General features: G+C 41.2%; 2 protein-coding genes across 2 annotated transcripts; both read right to left on the bottom strand.

Annotated features, from left to right (window-relative positions):
• Positions 1 to 2,090: 2,090 nt before the first annotated feature.
• faf2 (Fas associated factor family member 2) lies at positions 2,091 to 7,793 on the bottom strand. The gene is made up of 11 exons (XM_017432991.3): positions 7,731 to 7,793; positions 5,644 to 5,712; positions 5,412 to 5,546; positions 5,156 to 5,232; positions 4,929 to 5,067; positions 4,761 to 4,846; positions 4,500 to 4,591; positions 4,049 to 4,226; positions 3,646 to 3,817; positions 3,379 to 3,522; positions 2,091 to 3,251 (listed from the first exon to the last, which is right to left on the bottom strand). The coding sequence occupies exons 1-11, from the start codon at positions 7,791 to 7,793 to the stop codon at positions 3,069 to 3,071; spliced, it is 1,338 nt and encodes a 445-aa protein (XP_017288480.1). The 3' UTR covers positions 2,091 to 3,068.
• A 2,304-nt stretch (positions 7,794 to 10,097) lies between these two features.
• pin4 (protein (peptidylprolyl cis/trans isomerase) NIMA-interacting, 4 (parvulin)) lies at positions 10,098 to 13,062 on the bottom strand. Its single transcript, XM_017433011.3, has 4 exons — positions 12,905 to 13,062; positions 12,624 to 12,691; positions 11,520 to 11,639; positions 10,098 to 10,518 (listed from the first exon to the last, which is right to left on the bottom strand). The coding sequence occupies exons 1-4, from the start codon at positions 12,939 to 12,941 to the stop codon at positions 10,360 to 10,362; spliced, it is 384 nt and encodes a 127-aa protein (XP_017288500.1). The 5' UTR covers positions 12,942 to 13,062; the 3' UTR covers positions 10,098 to 10,359.
• Between the last annotated feature and the right edge of the window lie 1,218 nt (positions 13,063 to 14,280).

Below are 14,280 nucleotides of genomic sequence, written 5' to 3'. Positions count from 1 at the left end.
TTTATTGTTTACCAATGATTTCTCTATATATATATTTTTCCTTTTTTTTTGTTTTGTTTCCTTTTCCGCCGTGGTGGGATCGTGGTTTACTGTTCTTAAAAACTCTCCGTGGTTCTCCAGGGGTCCATGCCTAAACACCGGACTACCCACCCACCACCAGAGCCAGGGGCATGTGTTCTGTGTTAGGCAGATATTTTGCTTTGGTACTTGCACATTTTACAGTTACCTCATTTTTATTTTTTTAATTTTATTTGTTTCCATGTTTGTATTTGGTGGGTGGGGGAGGGGAAGGGAGGGAGAAAACAACTAATATATATTATATATAGGAAATGGTTCTTATTAATGTTACAATTTTTTTTTCATTCCATTGGAATCATATTGTTTGTAGCATTAACATAACTAGTTAGTGTATTATATCTATAAACATCTGTATACTGTTTGAAATTTTTAAGATTTGTACTTTTTTTAAATGAAAGTTGCTAGTTATGCTTTACCAAGTAGTGCAATCATTTTTTTTAATTGTTGTGGCTGATTTGAGAGGGTTGTTCACTAATAAATGTATGATGTATATCAGTATCCCTCCTCTCTGGTTTGACTCTGCCGGCCGTCAAGGTTTTATTAAAATAACATCCTGTAAAATCCTAGTCGCCTCCGGCTCCAGTCAGTTTCCCAGGCTGGATGAATGTACAACTTTTAAAGTATATGAATTTTAAAAATAATTGTGTTTGAACTGTGGGTTTTCTCTAATAATTGGTTAAAAGTCCTTTAGTGAGTTACACCTCGACCCCATGCTTCTGTATCCACTTCTGGCTGTCTTAGCGCTCTGTTTGTTTTTTTTTAAGCAGAATTGGTAGAGTTCACCTCAACCAGTAGTGTTCAAACCTGGTCCTGGAGGGGCCACTGTCCTGCATGTTCCAGATGTTTCTCTGCTTTGACTCACCTGGTCTGAATGACTGAGTGATTATCGGTAACAGGTTTATGTATGACTTAAAGAGCAGAGGAACAGCTAAAACCTGCAGGATGGTGGCCCCTCCAGGACCAGGATTAAACACCACTGATCTAATCTGGTTTCTGGCACAGACATGAACTTTTAAACTTAATCCAAACATCAGGAGGGTCAAGTTCAGGAAGTTAGCCTGCTTTGTCAGAAACCAGTTGGGATGTGTTTGGGATCATTGGTCTCCAAAAAAAACAAACCGTTAAAACAAAAAGTCCAGTTGTTTTTGTTTTTAACCTTTTTATTATTTACCATGTCCTGGATGGCGGAGAATCTACACCAGCGTACATCATTGGTCTTGTTCATTTGAGAATGCTGAATCCACATGATACTCCCACCACTGTGCTTCACAGTTGGTAGTGTTTTGTGGTTTGACAGCTTCACCTCAACTCCTCCAAACATGCTTCTTGTCATTGTTGTCAGTCCATAAAACTTAGTACCCAGAAGGCATTTTGTTTGTCAAGATATCACTTTTGGAGCCGGGGGGAACGGGTCCTGGGTCAGCTCTAAAAGTGACATTTGTAGAGAGCAGATCTCATGTAGGAGTAGCAAATACTCAAACTAAGTATTAAAAACGTATATGTATTCAGACATTTGGAGCGGGTCTCTGGTCACCGTTCGGACAGGGCACACTGAGGTTTCCTTACATGTGAGGGGGACAGTTTGGGGAGTTCAGTTAGAGTCAAATCCTTTTGATGCTGGCAAAAATAACCGAGCTGCAGTCAATCATAATCACTACCAAGAACAGGCCCTGGAAAGTTGAGACGTTCTCCAACCTCCTGCACCACTTAAAGATTTACATGAATGTATGTGTATATTTGAGCCTGTTTAACTTTTTAACTTTGACTGTGTGGATTCAAGAAAATCCACAAAAAAACTCCCAACTTCTGCTCTCAGTTGTTGCTTTTAACAATCACCCCCTCGGTGGGAAAAGAACCGTTCAAATCAACCCGACATTTACGCCCCCTGACGTCGTATGTAACCGTCAGTCATCGTCCCCGGTTCACTCATTCATCAAACTCCAGCACAGAAATCAGCCGCTCACCTGCGACGCTCCGTGGCCAAGTGAAAGTTGCTGCAGAATCTCAATAAATCCAGATTTTTAAAACGTTTTTAATTTATAGTTGGAAAATTACATCTTTACACGAGCCCATTCAGATGTTACAGGCAGCTATGAGTAACCACAGGCACACTATGGGCAGACTCGTACTAGACTAGATAAAGCCACATGGAAAAGCTGTGGCCTCTTTTTGTTTTGTTAAATATTGTTTTAAACTTCATCAGCTCCAGGCAGTCTGCTTTACATAGTAACAAACCTGCATTTGGTCATTTGTATGACTTATGAGTCAAAACAAAAAGAAACGGGGGATTTTAAATATTTAACTTATGTACAGGTGATGGCTCATTTAAAAACAGGGTTCCCATAATTAACGTCCAGATCCTCGCCCTGTGAGTCGTACATTTTTTTTTCTCTCTCTCTCGGCGCTGCGCGGATGAACTCGAACTCGCCCTACACCAATTTAGTTGTGCTTGATAATCTCTGGAGGAAATGTAGACCGTGAGGGGTCCTGAGTGGATCGAAGAAGAGCAAGAGAAACGAGTAAAGCCAAAAAGGTATTTAACACAATCCTAATGTTCTGTTCTTCATGCTGTGTCTGCCGTCAGTCGTCTGGACAGTTCGATATGCAGGTTGTGCGTCTGCTTTAGTGTGCCTCAGCAGCCATTAATCCGTCGCTCGGTTATTGTTGGGGGAGGTGGAAAACTGTTAGCTAAAACAGACAACGGAAAAAGGTTTTTCCCCACACAATATGAGTTCAAGGAAGGACTTCAAGAAATATTTATTTGATAAAATTCAAGACTTTCCAGGCTATTGGGAACCCTGTAAACACAACTAAACGAGCACTGGATGCAGGGTGGTTAAATTTTCCAGGTTAGGGTTTGTTTGTTTGTTTTTAATCGCGATGATCCCTTATGCAAGATGGCCTTTTAACAAAAGAAAAAAGAAAAAAAACAAAAGGTGGATGAGTGTTGGAGGACAATGAGCTTCCGTGTAGAAGAGGTATGTCGTCCATTAATCGTCCGTGAGGTCCTGAACAAAAAGGACCTCGGAGCGGCTGAGTCCTGCCTCTTTCAGCGTGGGGGGGTTGGGCTGCTCTTCAGTCGGGAGGCAGGGCAAGACTCGGCGAGGGAAGTTTGTAACTATCTGAAACTTCTCCGGAGTTTCTTTCAAAGAGAAGAGGAAGTCGTGTATTACCTGCGAAAGGAAAGCAGCCGAGTGAAGAGACGGGCACTAAGACGTACAAGTATGTGAATATGTTTGTCGTGCTTTAAATGAATACAGAGTTTGTTGATGACCGAGCAGCTGTGTGAACTGGACCTACCGTCAGAGACTGGCCGAACAGGAATCGTCTTTCTACCCGCGTGTCGTTGGGCAGCTTAAACACTATTTTGACACTTTCTGGGTCGTCGGCGGGAGGCTCCGGAGGAAGACACTCTGACTTCCTCTCCTTCTCCTCCTCTAGTGTCTGGAGTCCCAACAACCAAACAGATTGGAAAGGATAAGTTGTTAGGAGATGATTTGCTCCGTGTACAGATCAGTCAGTGAGACATGAATCAAAAAAATAAATAAATAAAAAAATCGGACTCACTCTTCGTCTCCGCTCCTCTGCAAGAGCACTTTGTCGGACCTTCTCCTCCTCTTGCCTCCGCTGCTCCTGCTCCTCCCTTTTCTTTCGCTCCTTCTCCTGGTCGGCCCGGAGGGAGACCAGATAGGCCTCGTCCTGCTGCTGCCTCAGCACCTGGGTCTGGTTCCTCTCCTCCCTGGAACAAAGACTTTAGTCTCAACTCCTTCAATAAATACTGGGTTTTGGTGAACAAACAGGAAGTGGTCTGAAACCTTTAGGTCACATAAATATAAATAATCACTATTTACTTTTTAATGTGATAGTTTTTATCCGTTTGTGTGTTAGTGGAAAAAGAAAAGACAGTTCTGAGACCGTCTCAAAGGCCTCTCTGACGTCCTAAAGGTCACCTCGAGCGGGCCGGCCGTACCGTTCTAGGCGCTCTGACATCAGGTACGTCTGGTTGGCCTCCATGATGAAGTTGAGCTGGTTGATGAGCTCCTCCGGCTGAATGAGGCCCTCGAGCCGGCCCACCACCGTCATCTTGCGGTCCTTCAGCATGATCATGGCCAGGAACGGGTAGGTGTTCTCCCGCAACGCTTGGGACACTGGATTACACCAAAAACAATAAACTTCTCAGGTTATATTGCTTACTAGTGTTGCTCGTGTTTAAAATCAGTTGTTGACACTCAGAAATAATCTCACTCCGAGTCTCTCCATGATCCTTAAGTTATCACAATAAAAGAGCTTTACGCTCTATCTTTCATTGGTTATTTATATAATAACTGACCCTATATGTCGGTAATATAAAACATTTCTGAGCCCAAAGGAACCCTGGACACATGTCACACTGGTAACTTTTGTAACGGAAGCCAGCGTACCTCTGTAGCCCTCAGGCTTGCTGGTTGAACATGCCCAGAAGAGCATTCGTGTGTTGAGGAAGGTTATGACCTCTTCTGTACATAGTGTGGAGCTGAGAAAAGGAACAGATCACAACAATAAAATAAATACTTTGGCTGGAACGAAAGGTTCATGTGAACTTGAGATTATGTGCCATGACAACACAGATGTGATATATTAGTACAACAGCAGTGAAAACTACGTTCTCACTCAGATGACAGACACAAAAACAAACACGGTACCGGCAAAACTCGTCTGTGTCTTGATGGTCCTCTCCATGAAGGTACACTAATAGGTAGCGCAGCTCCCGTTTGGCATCATTCAGCGCCTACATAAAGCAAAGAGAGACCTCGCTGAGTGCCGACACATAAACACCGTCGTCTCCGACTGCTGCGGGTGTTTGACCTCACCTGGCTGTATGTTCCCTGATAAAACACAGGGTGGGACTGACCATACTTTTCCTCAAAACTACGAATGAAAGACACCACATCTCCGACGGGGTCTGTCACGCGACCGCGAGGATCCGGCCTAATGAACCGCAGGGCGAACCTTGAGGGGAAGAAAAGAGGCAAAAATGAGAGCTGAATACTCTGATTTATTGAATGCTGAGGAGTCTCAACCAGTGTGCTGTGATTACCTGAATATGTCCAGAAGTGTGTAATATGTAAATCTGAACGGCAGCATTATCAAGTAGTAACCCCATCCTAGTAACCCCTGAAAAGAAACACAGATTAACGACACGATGCTAACATTCTGTTAATATTTTACCAATATCTGAGGAAAGCTCGAATCCGGCTATGGGTGGAGAAGGTTATATTACAGTTTTAGACTTCCACAGGATATTGTAACAACAGGAGCATCCTGGTGTGGATGAGAATTTCAAGCAGGCGTACCCTGGGCTGCGGCCGTGAGACGATGTAACTATATACTCTATGGTCTGCTGTATTGACCTGAAGCGGTCTGGATGGTGGGGGGTTAAACACACTGGGAACTCCTTCCTGTTCATTAAGTCTGTCCTGCACTGCAGCCTGAAACACACACACACATCATATAGGAGTCTTTTATTAAACAAGCAGCGGAGTTCAAGAATCCACAAAGAAAACTGAGCGTGCCGTGTGAGTGTACCTCTATGTTCCAGTTATGTTGCTCTAATGTTCGACGACATTGGTCCATTGACTCCAAACCGGTTAAGTCCTGTTGGACAAGGAGCAAAAGTTAGAAAAATAACATCTCGTGTTCCTCATGAGAACAGGAAGAAAAACGGTTTAAAATTAGTCAGTTTTTTTTTTCCTACAACAGCTTCCATACGGCTGGTCCCCTGTGACCGGTGTAGAGCCAGATTCTGTAACCCAGGAATCTGAGTTCAGGGGTTAAATGTTTGTTTTTGTTTTTTTTACTTCACCGTGATGGGAGCTGACATATACGCTGCTTATGCTTCTGATGACACAGTCTGATGAACACCACAGAAGAAGAAATAATGACCAGACGTGTTTCTAAAACACTAAACACTCAGTTTCAATCTCAGATTTGTAAACTCAGCCCACTTTTTACATCTACTATAAATATTGATGAAATGGTTTTGGAATCCAGAGGTCACCACGTGTTGCGTTTTCAGATTATTCACGTCTTTTTTCCAAATATTTGCGAGGAGGAGCCCAGGGGGTCACAAACGTTAAGCTTTCTGACAGCACCGCAGGCTGAAGTCAAGAAATGTTGGAAACAAAACAAACAAACAACTTCTATATTAGGACTTGAACAATTAAGACAAAACTATGCTTATAGCAACCTTTGTTTTAACTTCTGGAGGTCATTTCAGGTCCTTGTCCTTCTTTGACCCTCTGTGGAGTCCTAAGAACTATTACTGCAGCTAATCTACAAAGATCTAAATATGAAGCTTTTCTTCACATTAAACTCCCTCTGATTTACTCCTTCACAGAGACACAGGGCTTTGTGTGAGCAGCATCTTGTGATTCAGTTCATAGATAATCGATGTGAAAAGCTCTTTGCTTATTTGAGACATTTATTTATAAAAGAAATAAGCTTTCTATCTTTTAGTAGGAAAGAACAGGAGAAACCGTGTGGAAACAACTTTTTCATACTTGTAAGCACTTTGAGTCGCCCTGTGCTGAAAATCTGAGCTAAAAGGGGGCAGTATTTAGGAAAATAATTGTTTAGGTCTCTTGCGGCAGCATGTATGTGTATGTGTAGCCATTATAAAATAAGTCAAAACAGAAAAATGTTTGCCTTTAAAAGAAAAAAAAAAACATCTAGTTTAAACACAAAAGGGATGCTGAAGACAAGGAAAGTATTATTTAATTAAAATTCAGAGAATCCATTTATATTTAGTACCTGATTGTTGTATGAAGGTTTAACCTACAGATGAACTTTAAAAAGCTGACCCTACGAGTTAAAAAGGAGCTTTTTGTCTAAACCTCAGTTGACTAAACTATGTTTCTATTAACTTATTTCTTTGTGGATTAGGCCTAAATGATGCAATTTTCTTCTAACTGGAATAAAGGGGTAATAATAAGATACAAATATGAAGAACCCAGCACAGACTGCGTTATTTTTCCTTATATAATTATGGAGTAAGTTCACAACAGGACTGCTCTTTGAGTGTTAAAAAACAGCTGCTTCGTGTGTTTCTAATGGACGGCTCTCAATCTGCCGACTCACCGAGCTGTGCGGAGGAAAGGACAAACTTTACACAAAAACGCGTCTTCCGGCCACTCACACACACACACGCACGCAGACACACACACACAGATCGGGCGAAGCTAAAATGCCCCGACGCGTCCTCAAAAGTTCAGCGTCAGCTCCGAGTGACAGGTGTGCTAATGTTGACTTAGCAAATGTTCAGTGAGGTGCGCCGAGTGCGGAGCCCAATCTGCGGTCCAAACGCACAACGAGGGGCGAGAGACGGCCGCTCGGCGGTCATGGAGTCCGGCCGGGCTCGTATCTGGGCGAGACGGGCGAGCAGCGTCAAGCTTTAGGACAATTTCAGTGCGCTAACTTGTTGGTTAGCCTAGCCGTTGCTAACGCCAGCTATGACTCAAGTTGACGGTTGGGGAGCCGTTATCGAAGTTAACTGTGGAGGGGGAGGAAAAAAACGAGCTTTTACGCCAACAGCTCCACCCGCTCCCCGCCAACCACCGTCCGACGCACGAGGCTTCAAACCGACCGGCGTTTCGCTTGAAACTTAGGTTGTCTACCTGAAACTGGAGGAGTTTCTCGGTCTGCGCCTGAGATAATTCTGGCTCCTCTGGCGCCGCCATCTTACCTCGCCAATCATCTACCACGGCGTAATAACCGTCTTTTCCTGGTGCGGGTGGCGCTGACACGCGCCGTTCCAGCTGCTTCCGCCTACCGGCCGGAGGGTGAACTGCCCATATTCAGATACACAGAAATCAATACATTTAAGTCAAAATAAATTATAAGTTAAAATCTACACTTTAAAACTTTTTTCTTAACAGAGGAAAAGCATGCCTCTTTTTTCCCACTTATGTGTATTGGACTTTCATGTTTATTGAACGAGGAGAAACTAACATTTCACATATATGTGAAAGTGTCCTTGGGTGTCTTGAAAGGCGCTACAAATAAAATGCATTATTATATGTATATATCTACATTTCCATTGCTACTTGTCCCAAGTTTAAATTTTATTATTAAAAAACTTATTTCAGAGCTTTCTAATAATCATTTGAATACTCAACTAACCCCAGTTAGTTAAAATTGTCATGAGTGAAATCAAGTAATCATGTTATAATAGTTAAAAACATTACACACATCATTATTTAGACTATTAAAGCAATGTAATTATAAATATCTGCATAGATGGTCTAAATACAAAATATGATGGGATGTTGTGTTAACATAAAAAAAGGAATGAAGAATATGACTCATTTTAATTACACAGCTGCATCTGAAATGTGAGTTACATGTTCACTGGAGACAGGAACGACGTACTTGTCCGGAGCTCGGTACACATGAATGGAAGAAGATGCAGAATTTCTCCCAGAAAGAACAGCTCACCACATCACCTGAGGTCAGAGGTCAGTCTTTGCCTTAAGAGGAGTTCTTCAAAAGTGTCTGGGATCGATGGATCGGGTCCTCGTCCGCAATAATGAGTGTGTTGGTCCGGTCTGTCGTGGTAAAGAAAGGTCTATGGCCGTCATACGGAGCATGACCAAACGAGCTTCATCCACAGGGTGGCCAAACTGGGTGAGGAGCTCGGAGCAGAGCCGCCGCTCCTTCTCATCAGCTGAGTGGGTCCGGACCTCTGATTAGACCCCAGCACAGAGGAATCACGTATTTAAGCTCTCTGGGCCTCAGGATCCTCCAGGGATGTCTGGGTCTCCCTCCTGGATCTGTTACCTCTGAGATTTGACCCGGGATAAGCATGAGACAACGAATGGCTGAATGTGGTACGGAGATGTGGTTCTTATCTGAAACGCTCTGGTTGACCAGAAAAAAAACAACAAAAAAACAGATTTATAGAACTTTGCAGCACATATCCAGTCTACCTAATAAATATAAACAAAAAAAAGAACTTATTAAAGTTTTTTAGACATTAAAATAGAATTTGTACCAGTGGGACGCTTCTTTTTCTTTTTTGATATCTTATTTCAGTTCTGACTTATAAAAACGCTGTTTTGACTAGAAAGAAACTGTTGTTGATTTCTGGAAATAGAAACTGAGACAAAGGTAGATGGTTTGATTTTGACACGACAGCATGTCATCAAGAGCAGCACATTCCTGATAAGATCACAAAACAATCCTTCAAGATGTTTGCTACCAGCAGGGTGAGTCAGAGGACTTTGAAAATGACTTGTGCTAAATAATAAATAAATATATGACATATATTTGTTGAGTGTCACTGTTTCACCCAGGGTGGTTGACTTACTACCACTAAAAATACGTTGTTACAAAGACCTGCATGCTAACTTCTTTGCAAAAATTACATTACTGCTATGTGATAAAAATATTTCTTTCATTCCTCCAACAGATTAAGAACTAAAATGAAGAATTATTAGATTTAATTTCTGTAGTAAAAATGCAGAATATGCAGCATGTTAGTAACAAATAACTGTTTCAGGTTTATTTTTTAGGTGGAGTTCAAGGAAAAATACATTTTAAGATTTTTATATATTTATGCTATTTTTTGTTGTTTTTGATGTTTTTAGTTTATTTTAAAGTTTGCTAAAATAAAAACCATGTAAGCAGAATTCAGAAACACATCTTAAATAGAACTAATAAGACAAAATGTAAGATTTTACTACTACTAATAATACTTTGATTTAATCTTATGTGATGTTCTCTAAAACAATCAGTACTCACAGCCACACAATGTTAGGACTGACGGTATTTACTTGTTTTGACCAACAGTGACCTTATTTTTTTTTTTTTATTGATTAGATAACATTTGGTTAAATCACCCGGAGCAGTGTTCACCATTTATGACTATTCAAAGTGAACAACTAACTCAATGTTAATGTATTTAAAAAGTAAAAGAAGCAGAAATACACAGCCTCTTTTATAATCTCTCTTAACTTTCTCCTTCACACACAAGTCTTTCTACATAAAATGACAAAAAATGCATTTATTTATTCATGTATGATTTGAGTTCAACAAACTTTACTAAACTGACAAAAAAGGTAATATTATTGTCAAAGTAGATTTAAAAAAAATAAAAAAACAGATCCACCTATTTAACAGAGTAACTGGACAGTTTTTCATACAGGATCTGTTTTTTTTCTCTCAAACATTTTTGCACAGTGTAATCAAAACCAAACAAAAATACAATTACATCAGAACACACGAGCGAATTCATGCGTCCTGGTGTTACTTTTTCCCCTCAACCATAATGATGTGGTACCCAAACTTTGTCTTGACGGGAGGGTCTGTGTAGACGGGTTTATCCATCGAGCTGACGGGCAGAGCGAACGCTGCGTCCTGGAACGGTCCGACCATCGAGCCTCGCGTCATCCACCCCAGGTCGCCCTGACAAGGAACGAGAGAGTCTTGAGGGAAAAGCTTCCGGCAGCCCAAACATTTACGGAGTGTTCCCTAGTAGCTTCGTTACCAGAGCGGACTGAAGGTGCGACTATGAAATATGAATTTCACCTCTTATTAGAGATGCAAATCTTTCGGTGTCGAGCGATTCGATTCGATTCAGGACCCAATTTTTCTATTCAAACGGTCCAGAGATTCTGTTTAAATTATGTGATTGACAACTGGAAAAGATGGTGTAAACAAATAGAATATTTATTTAAAACATTTCTATAAGGTTCCACACTGTGTCAAATCATCAGTTTATATTTAAACAAAACTTGTATTAGGTTAGCTGCCTGGCTTTTATACTCATATTTAAAAAAAAATTATTTAAAATATAATTTTTACAAAAATTAAGCAGACTTCTGTCTTCAGTCTACAATAGTGCACTGACTTTTCACTGAAAATAAAATACAGACCGTACAGTCATAGTGCATGTTTTGTGAATCTCAGAGATTAACAAAGTGCATTTATATTTGTTAAATCTTGAACAAAATGTCAGTCTGTGCAAGTCTGCACAAAAACACCTTTGAGCTCTGGTTGATGAATCTCCAAAATTATATTTAAAATTGATTTTTGGCCATTTTGAATCAATTCAGAATTCCCAGGACTTGGAATTGCGATTCTCTACAGAATCATATTTTTTTTTCCTGCACCCCCATCTCTTATAACTCGTTGTTTACTGTGTTACTTAAACTCATCACCACAAGCCTTCAGGAAAATGTCACTGCCCACTGTGACAGAAACAGAAACTATCACGTTGTATAAATACTCTTCTGGTTAAGCTTCCTTTGAGAAGGTGACATCATTCAGACAAAGCGTCGTGTGTTATGAGAAACGAACAGCTGTGTGGCCTCCCCAGGTAGAGCGAAGGAGTAATAGAAATATCTGGAGAAAGAATTTATCCAGTAAAGCGAGAAAGCCGGCAGATTTTAGGCGAAGGTGCTCACTCCTTGTCTGGCTTTGTCCTCGCTGTACTGCGATGCCACTTCGCTGAAACGAACTCCGGCTTTAAGTTTTTCCATTGCCTCCATGCATTTCCCGTGCTTTTCACAGAGGATGTGCCGAACCTGTTGGGGGGAGGAACACAAACAAACAGTTGGGCTTTCATAAATAAAGACATAAATCTATAATCATTTATGATCAGCGTGGACACCGCGCTAAATGTTTCAGTTGTGCAATCCTCAAGTACGAGTGCCAGCTAGTTCCAAACTAGGTGAGCGATCACCTGATCTGAGGCCACTGTCCGTGCTGACGGACGTTTCAGTGCAGAAAGCAATAAACATTTGTGCTCGTTTTTGTCTTAATGTCATACAACAATTTATCCACAACTGACAGCAACGACGTTCAAAAGATAGTAGAGCTTAGCCACTGTTTCTTGAAATACATCGGCAATGCCTGACCTCATCTGTTCGTCTGTCCGTCACCAGAGCAAACGAGACGAGGCTCAGAGCCGATCCGAAAAACTCTGATATTCTGCGCAAAAGACCTCCTGGATTCCCTCAGAAACAATCCCCCGTGGACTTGACTTAAACTTTGAGTCTCTGCGGTCTTGGAGAAAACTTTAGGGAGAAGAAAAACTAGATGTATTTCAAGAAACAGTCACCATGACACAGCTCTGCTCCGGGTTGCTACCAGTTGTGGTCAAAAACTGAAGGAAAATATTTTCTAATAAACAAGCGCTCTCCCTATGTCCATGTGAGAACACATGGACATAGGGATTCCATAATTCATGCTTTCAAAACAGTCTGAGAGCAGATTATCCGCATCGACTCCTATGAACTCTCTGTTACACTGTAGTGCAGGCTCCTCTTTGTGAATGACCCAACACTGACAATAAGGTGTGTTTATTCATCAACAATTTAAACATGGTGTAAAGCAACTTCTTACCTTCTCACACTGCTGTGCTCAAATGCAAAATCCCATTTTAATTGCAATTTTCCACCTATTTTGCCACTTGTAAATTAATTTGACTCCACCATTAACGTTCAGAGGCTTTTGGTTTGGAATAAAAACACACAAACAATCAAAAAATAAAGCAGTGTTTTATTTACCTTGACAGAAGTGCCTCCTTTGGGGGCTTTTTCCTTCTTTTCAGCGTCTGCGCTTCCTGAAGCAGCTCCTACACAGTAACCAAGTTTCACATTCGCAATGTCAGTAAAAAAGCGCACCAAACACAGATTAAAAAGCGTGCATTAAAAGAAAAACAATGCTGATGTAGGCTGTTTCATCACATGGAAGTGTGTACCTGGATGCTAATGCTAACTCAAAGCTGTGGACTAAAACGTCATGTTTTAATATTTTGTGAGGAGTGAGTATCTTATGGGCCACTAACCTTTTCCGCCCTTCCCACCTTTTCCTTTTGGTGGCATTTTCGCTTAACTTTACAGTCAAGTTTAGGCAGAAATCTGAAATAATTTCGAGCTGTGCTGCTACGTGCATGCGCAGTAAGCTGCGCAGCCGAGTTGTTTCTTCTTTGTTGGGTTGTTGTTGGTCACGCGCAGCTAGTTTAAACCCACACTGTCACCTAGTGTACAAAAGTAATATAGCGGCTCCTTCGGTGTACAACCGTTTTCAGTGGAAAACAAAAACAAAAGATTACTCGACTGAAAATCTTACAAATGTATTATTTAAAGCAGTAATTGACTAAATCAGTGTTTTATTTTCTTTTATGTACAATCAAGAAACAAATTATATTTTTTTAATGAATTTTAATTAAAGGGTTTTACATAAAATGTGATTTTTTTCCCCTAGTTTTTTTTTTTTTTTTTTTTTTACAATAATAGCTTTTACTGGTGTTTAGCCATTTTAGAGACATTTTAAAATAACATTTAGTTGTTCTTTTCTGAAGCGGTTGTGTTGCTGATCATTTTTTCTAAAATACTTGTTGGAATGCGGTCTGCAACACATCTGCCCAAGTCATACCTTTTGCTTCTTTGTTCTTTCCGTTTCTCATGTTTTTTGGGGGAGTATTGTCATCATGGAACATTTCTTTTCTGCAATGCTGACCGTAAATCAAGTCAGCTTGTATGTCTGTATTGTCACAGGTAAAGATCAGCAAATCTAATCTCTGTAAAGGCAATCAAAAGTTGTTGTGCACCACTGAAGACTGATATCGTCACAATCTACACACTCCTTTTATTATGTTTAGTCCCTGTGAAGTTCATGGCAAACATGCAGCAGCTTGAACAGGCAGGCCCAGACGTCCCTTTCCACAACAACCTCTTTCTGGAGGATTCCAAGGCATTCCCAGGCCAGCGGAGAGACATAGTCTCCCCTGTCTGTCCTGGGGTCTCCCTTCAGTTGGACATGCCCGGAACGTCCGGGAGGCATCCAGGTGGCATCCTTACCAGATGTCCTAACCACCTCAAGTGGCTCTTCTTGATGCAGAGGAGCAGTGAACTTCTTACCCTGTCTCTAATGGAGAACCCATCTACCCTGAGGAAAAAACTCACTTCAACCACCTGTATCCACGATCTCATTCTTTCAGTCACTACGTACTCCCATAGGTGAGGGTAGGAATGTAGACCGACCGGTAAACAGAGAGCTTCGCCTTACAGCTCAGCTCCTCTTCATCCCAACAGACCGCTACAGAGGACACAATACTGCTGCACCGATCTGTCTGTCGACCTCACCCTCCTTTCTTCCCTCATTCATGATCAAAACCCCGAGATACTTAAACTCCACCTCACTCCCAACCCAGAGAGATCA

Source organism: Kryptolebias marmoratus, linkage group LG9, assembly GCF_001649575.2.
Source record: "Kryptolebias marmoratus isolate JLee-2015 linkage group LG9, ASM164957v2, whole genome shotgun sequence".
NCBI classification, from domain to species: Eukaryota; Metazoa; Chordata; class Actinopteri; order Cyprinodontiformes; family Rivulidae; genus Kryptolebias; species Kryptolebias marmoratus.
Note: the sequence above shows the minus strand (reverse complement) of the source record. Positions and strands in the feature narration are given on the sequence as shown.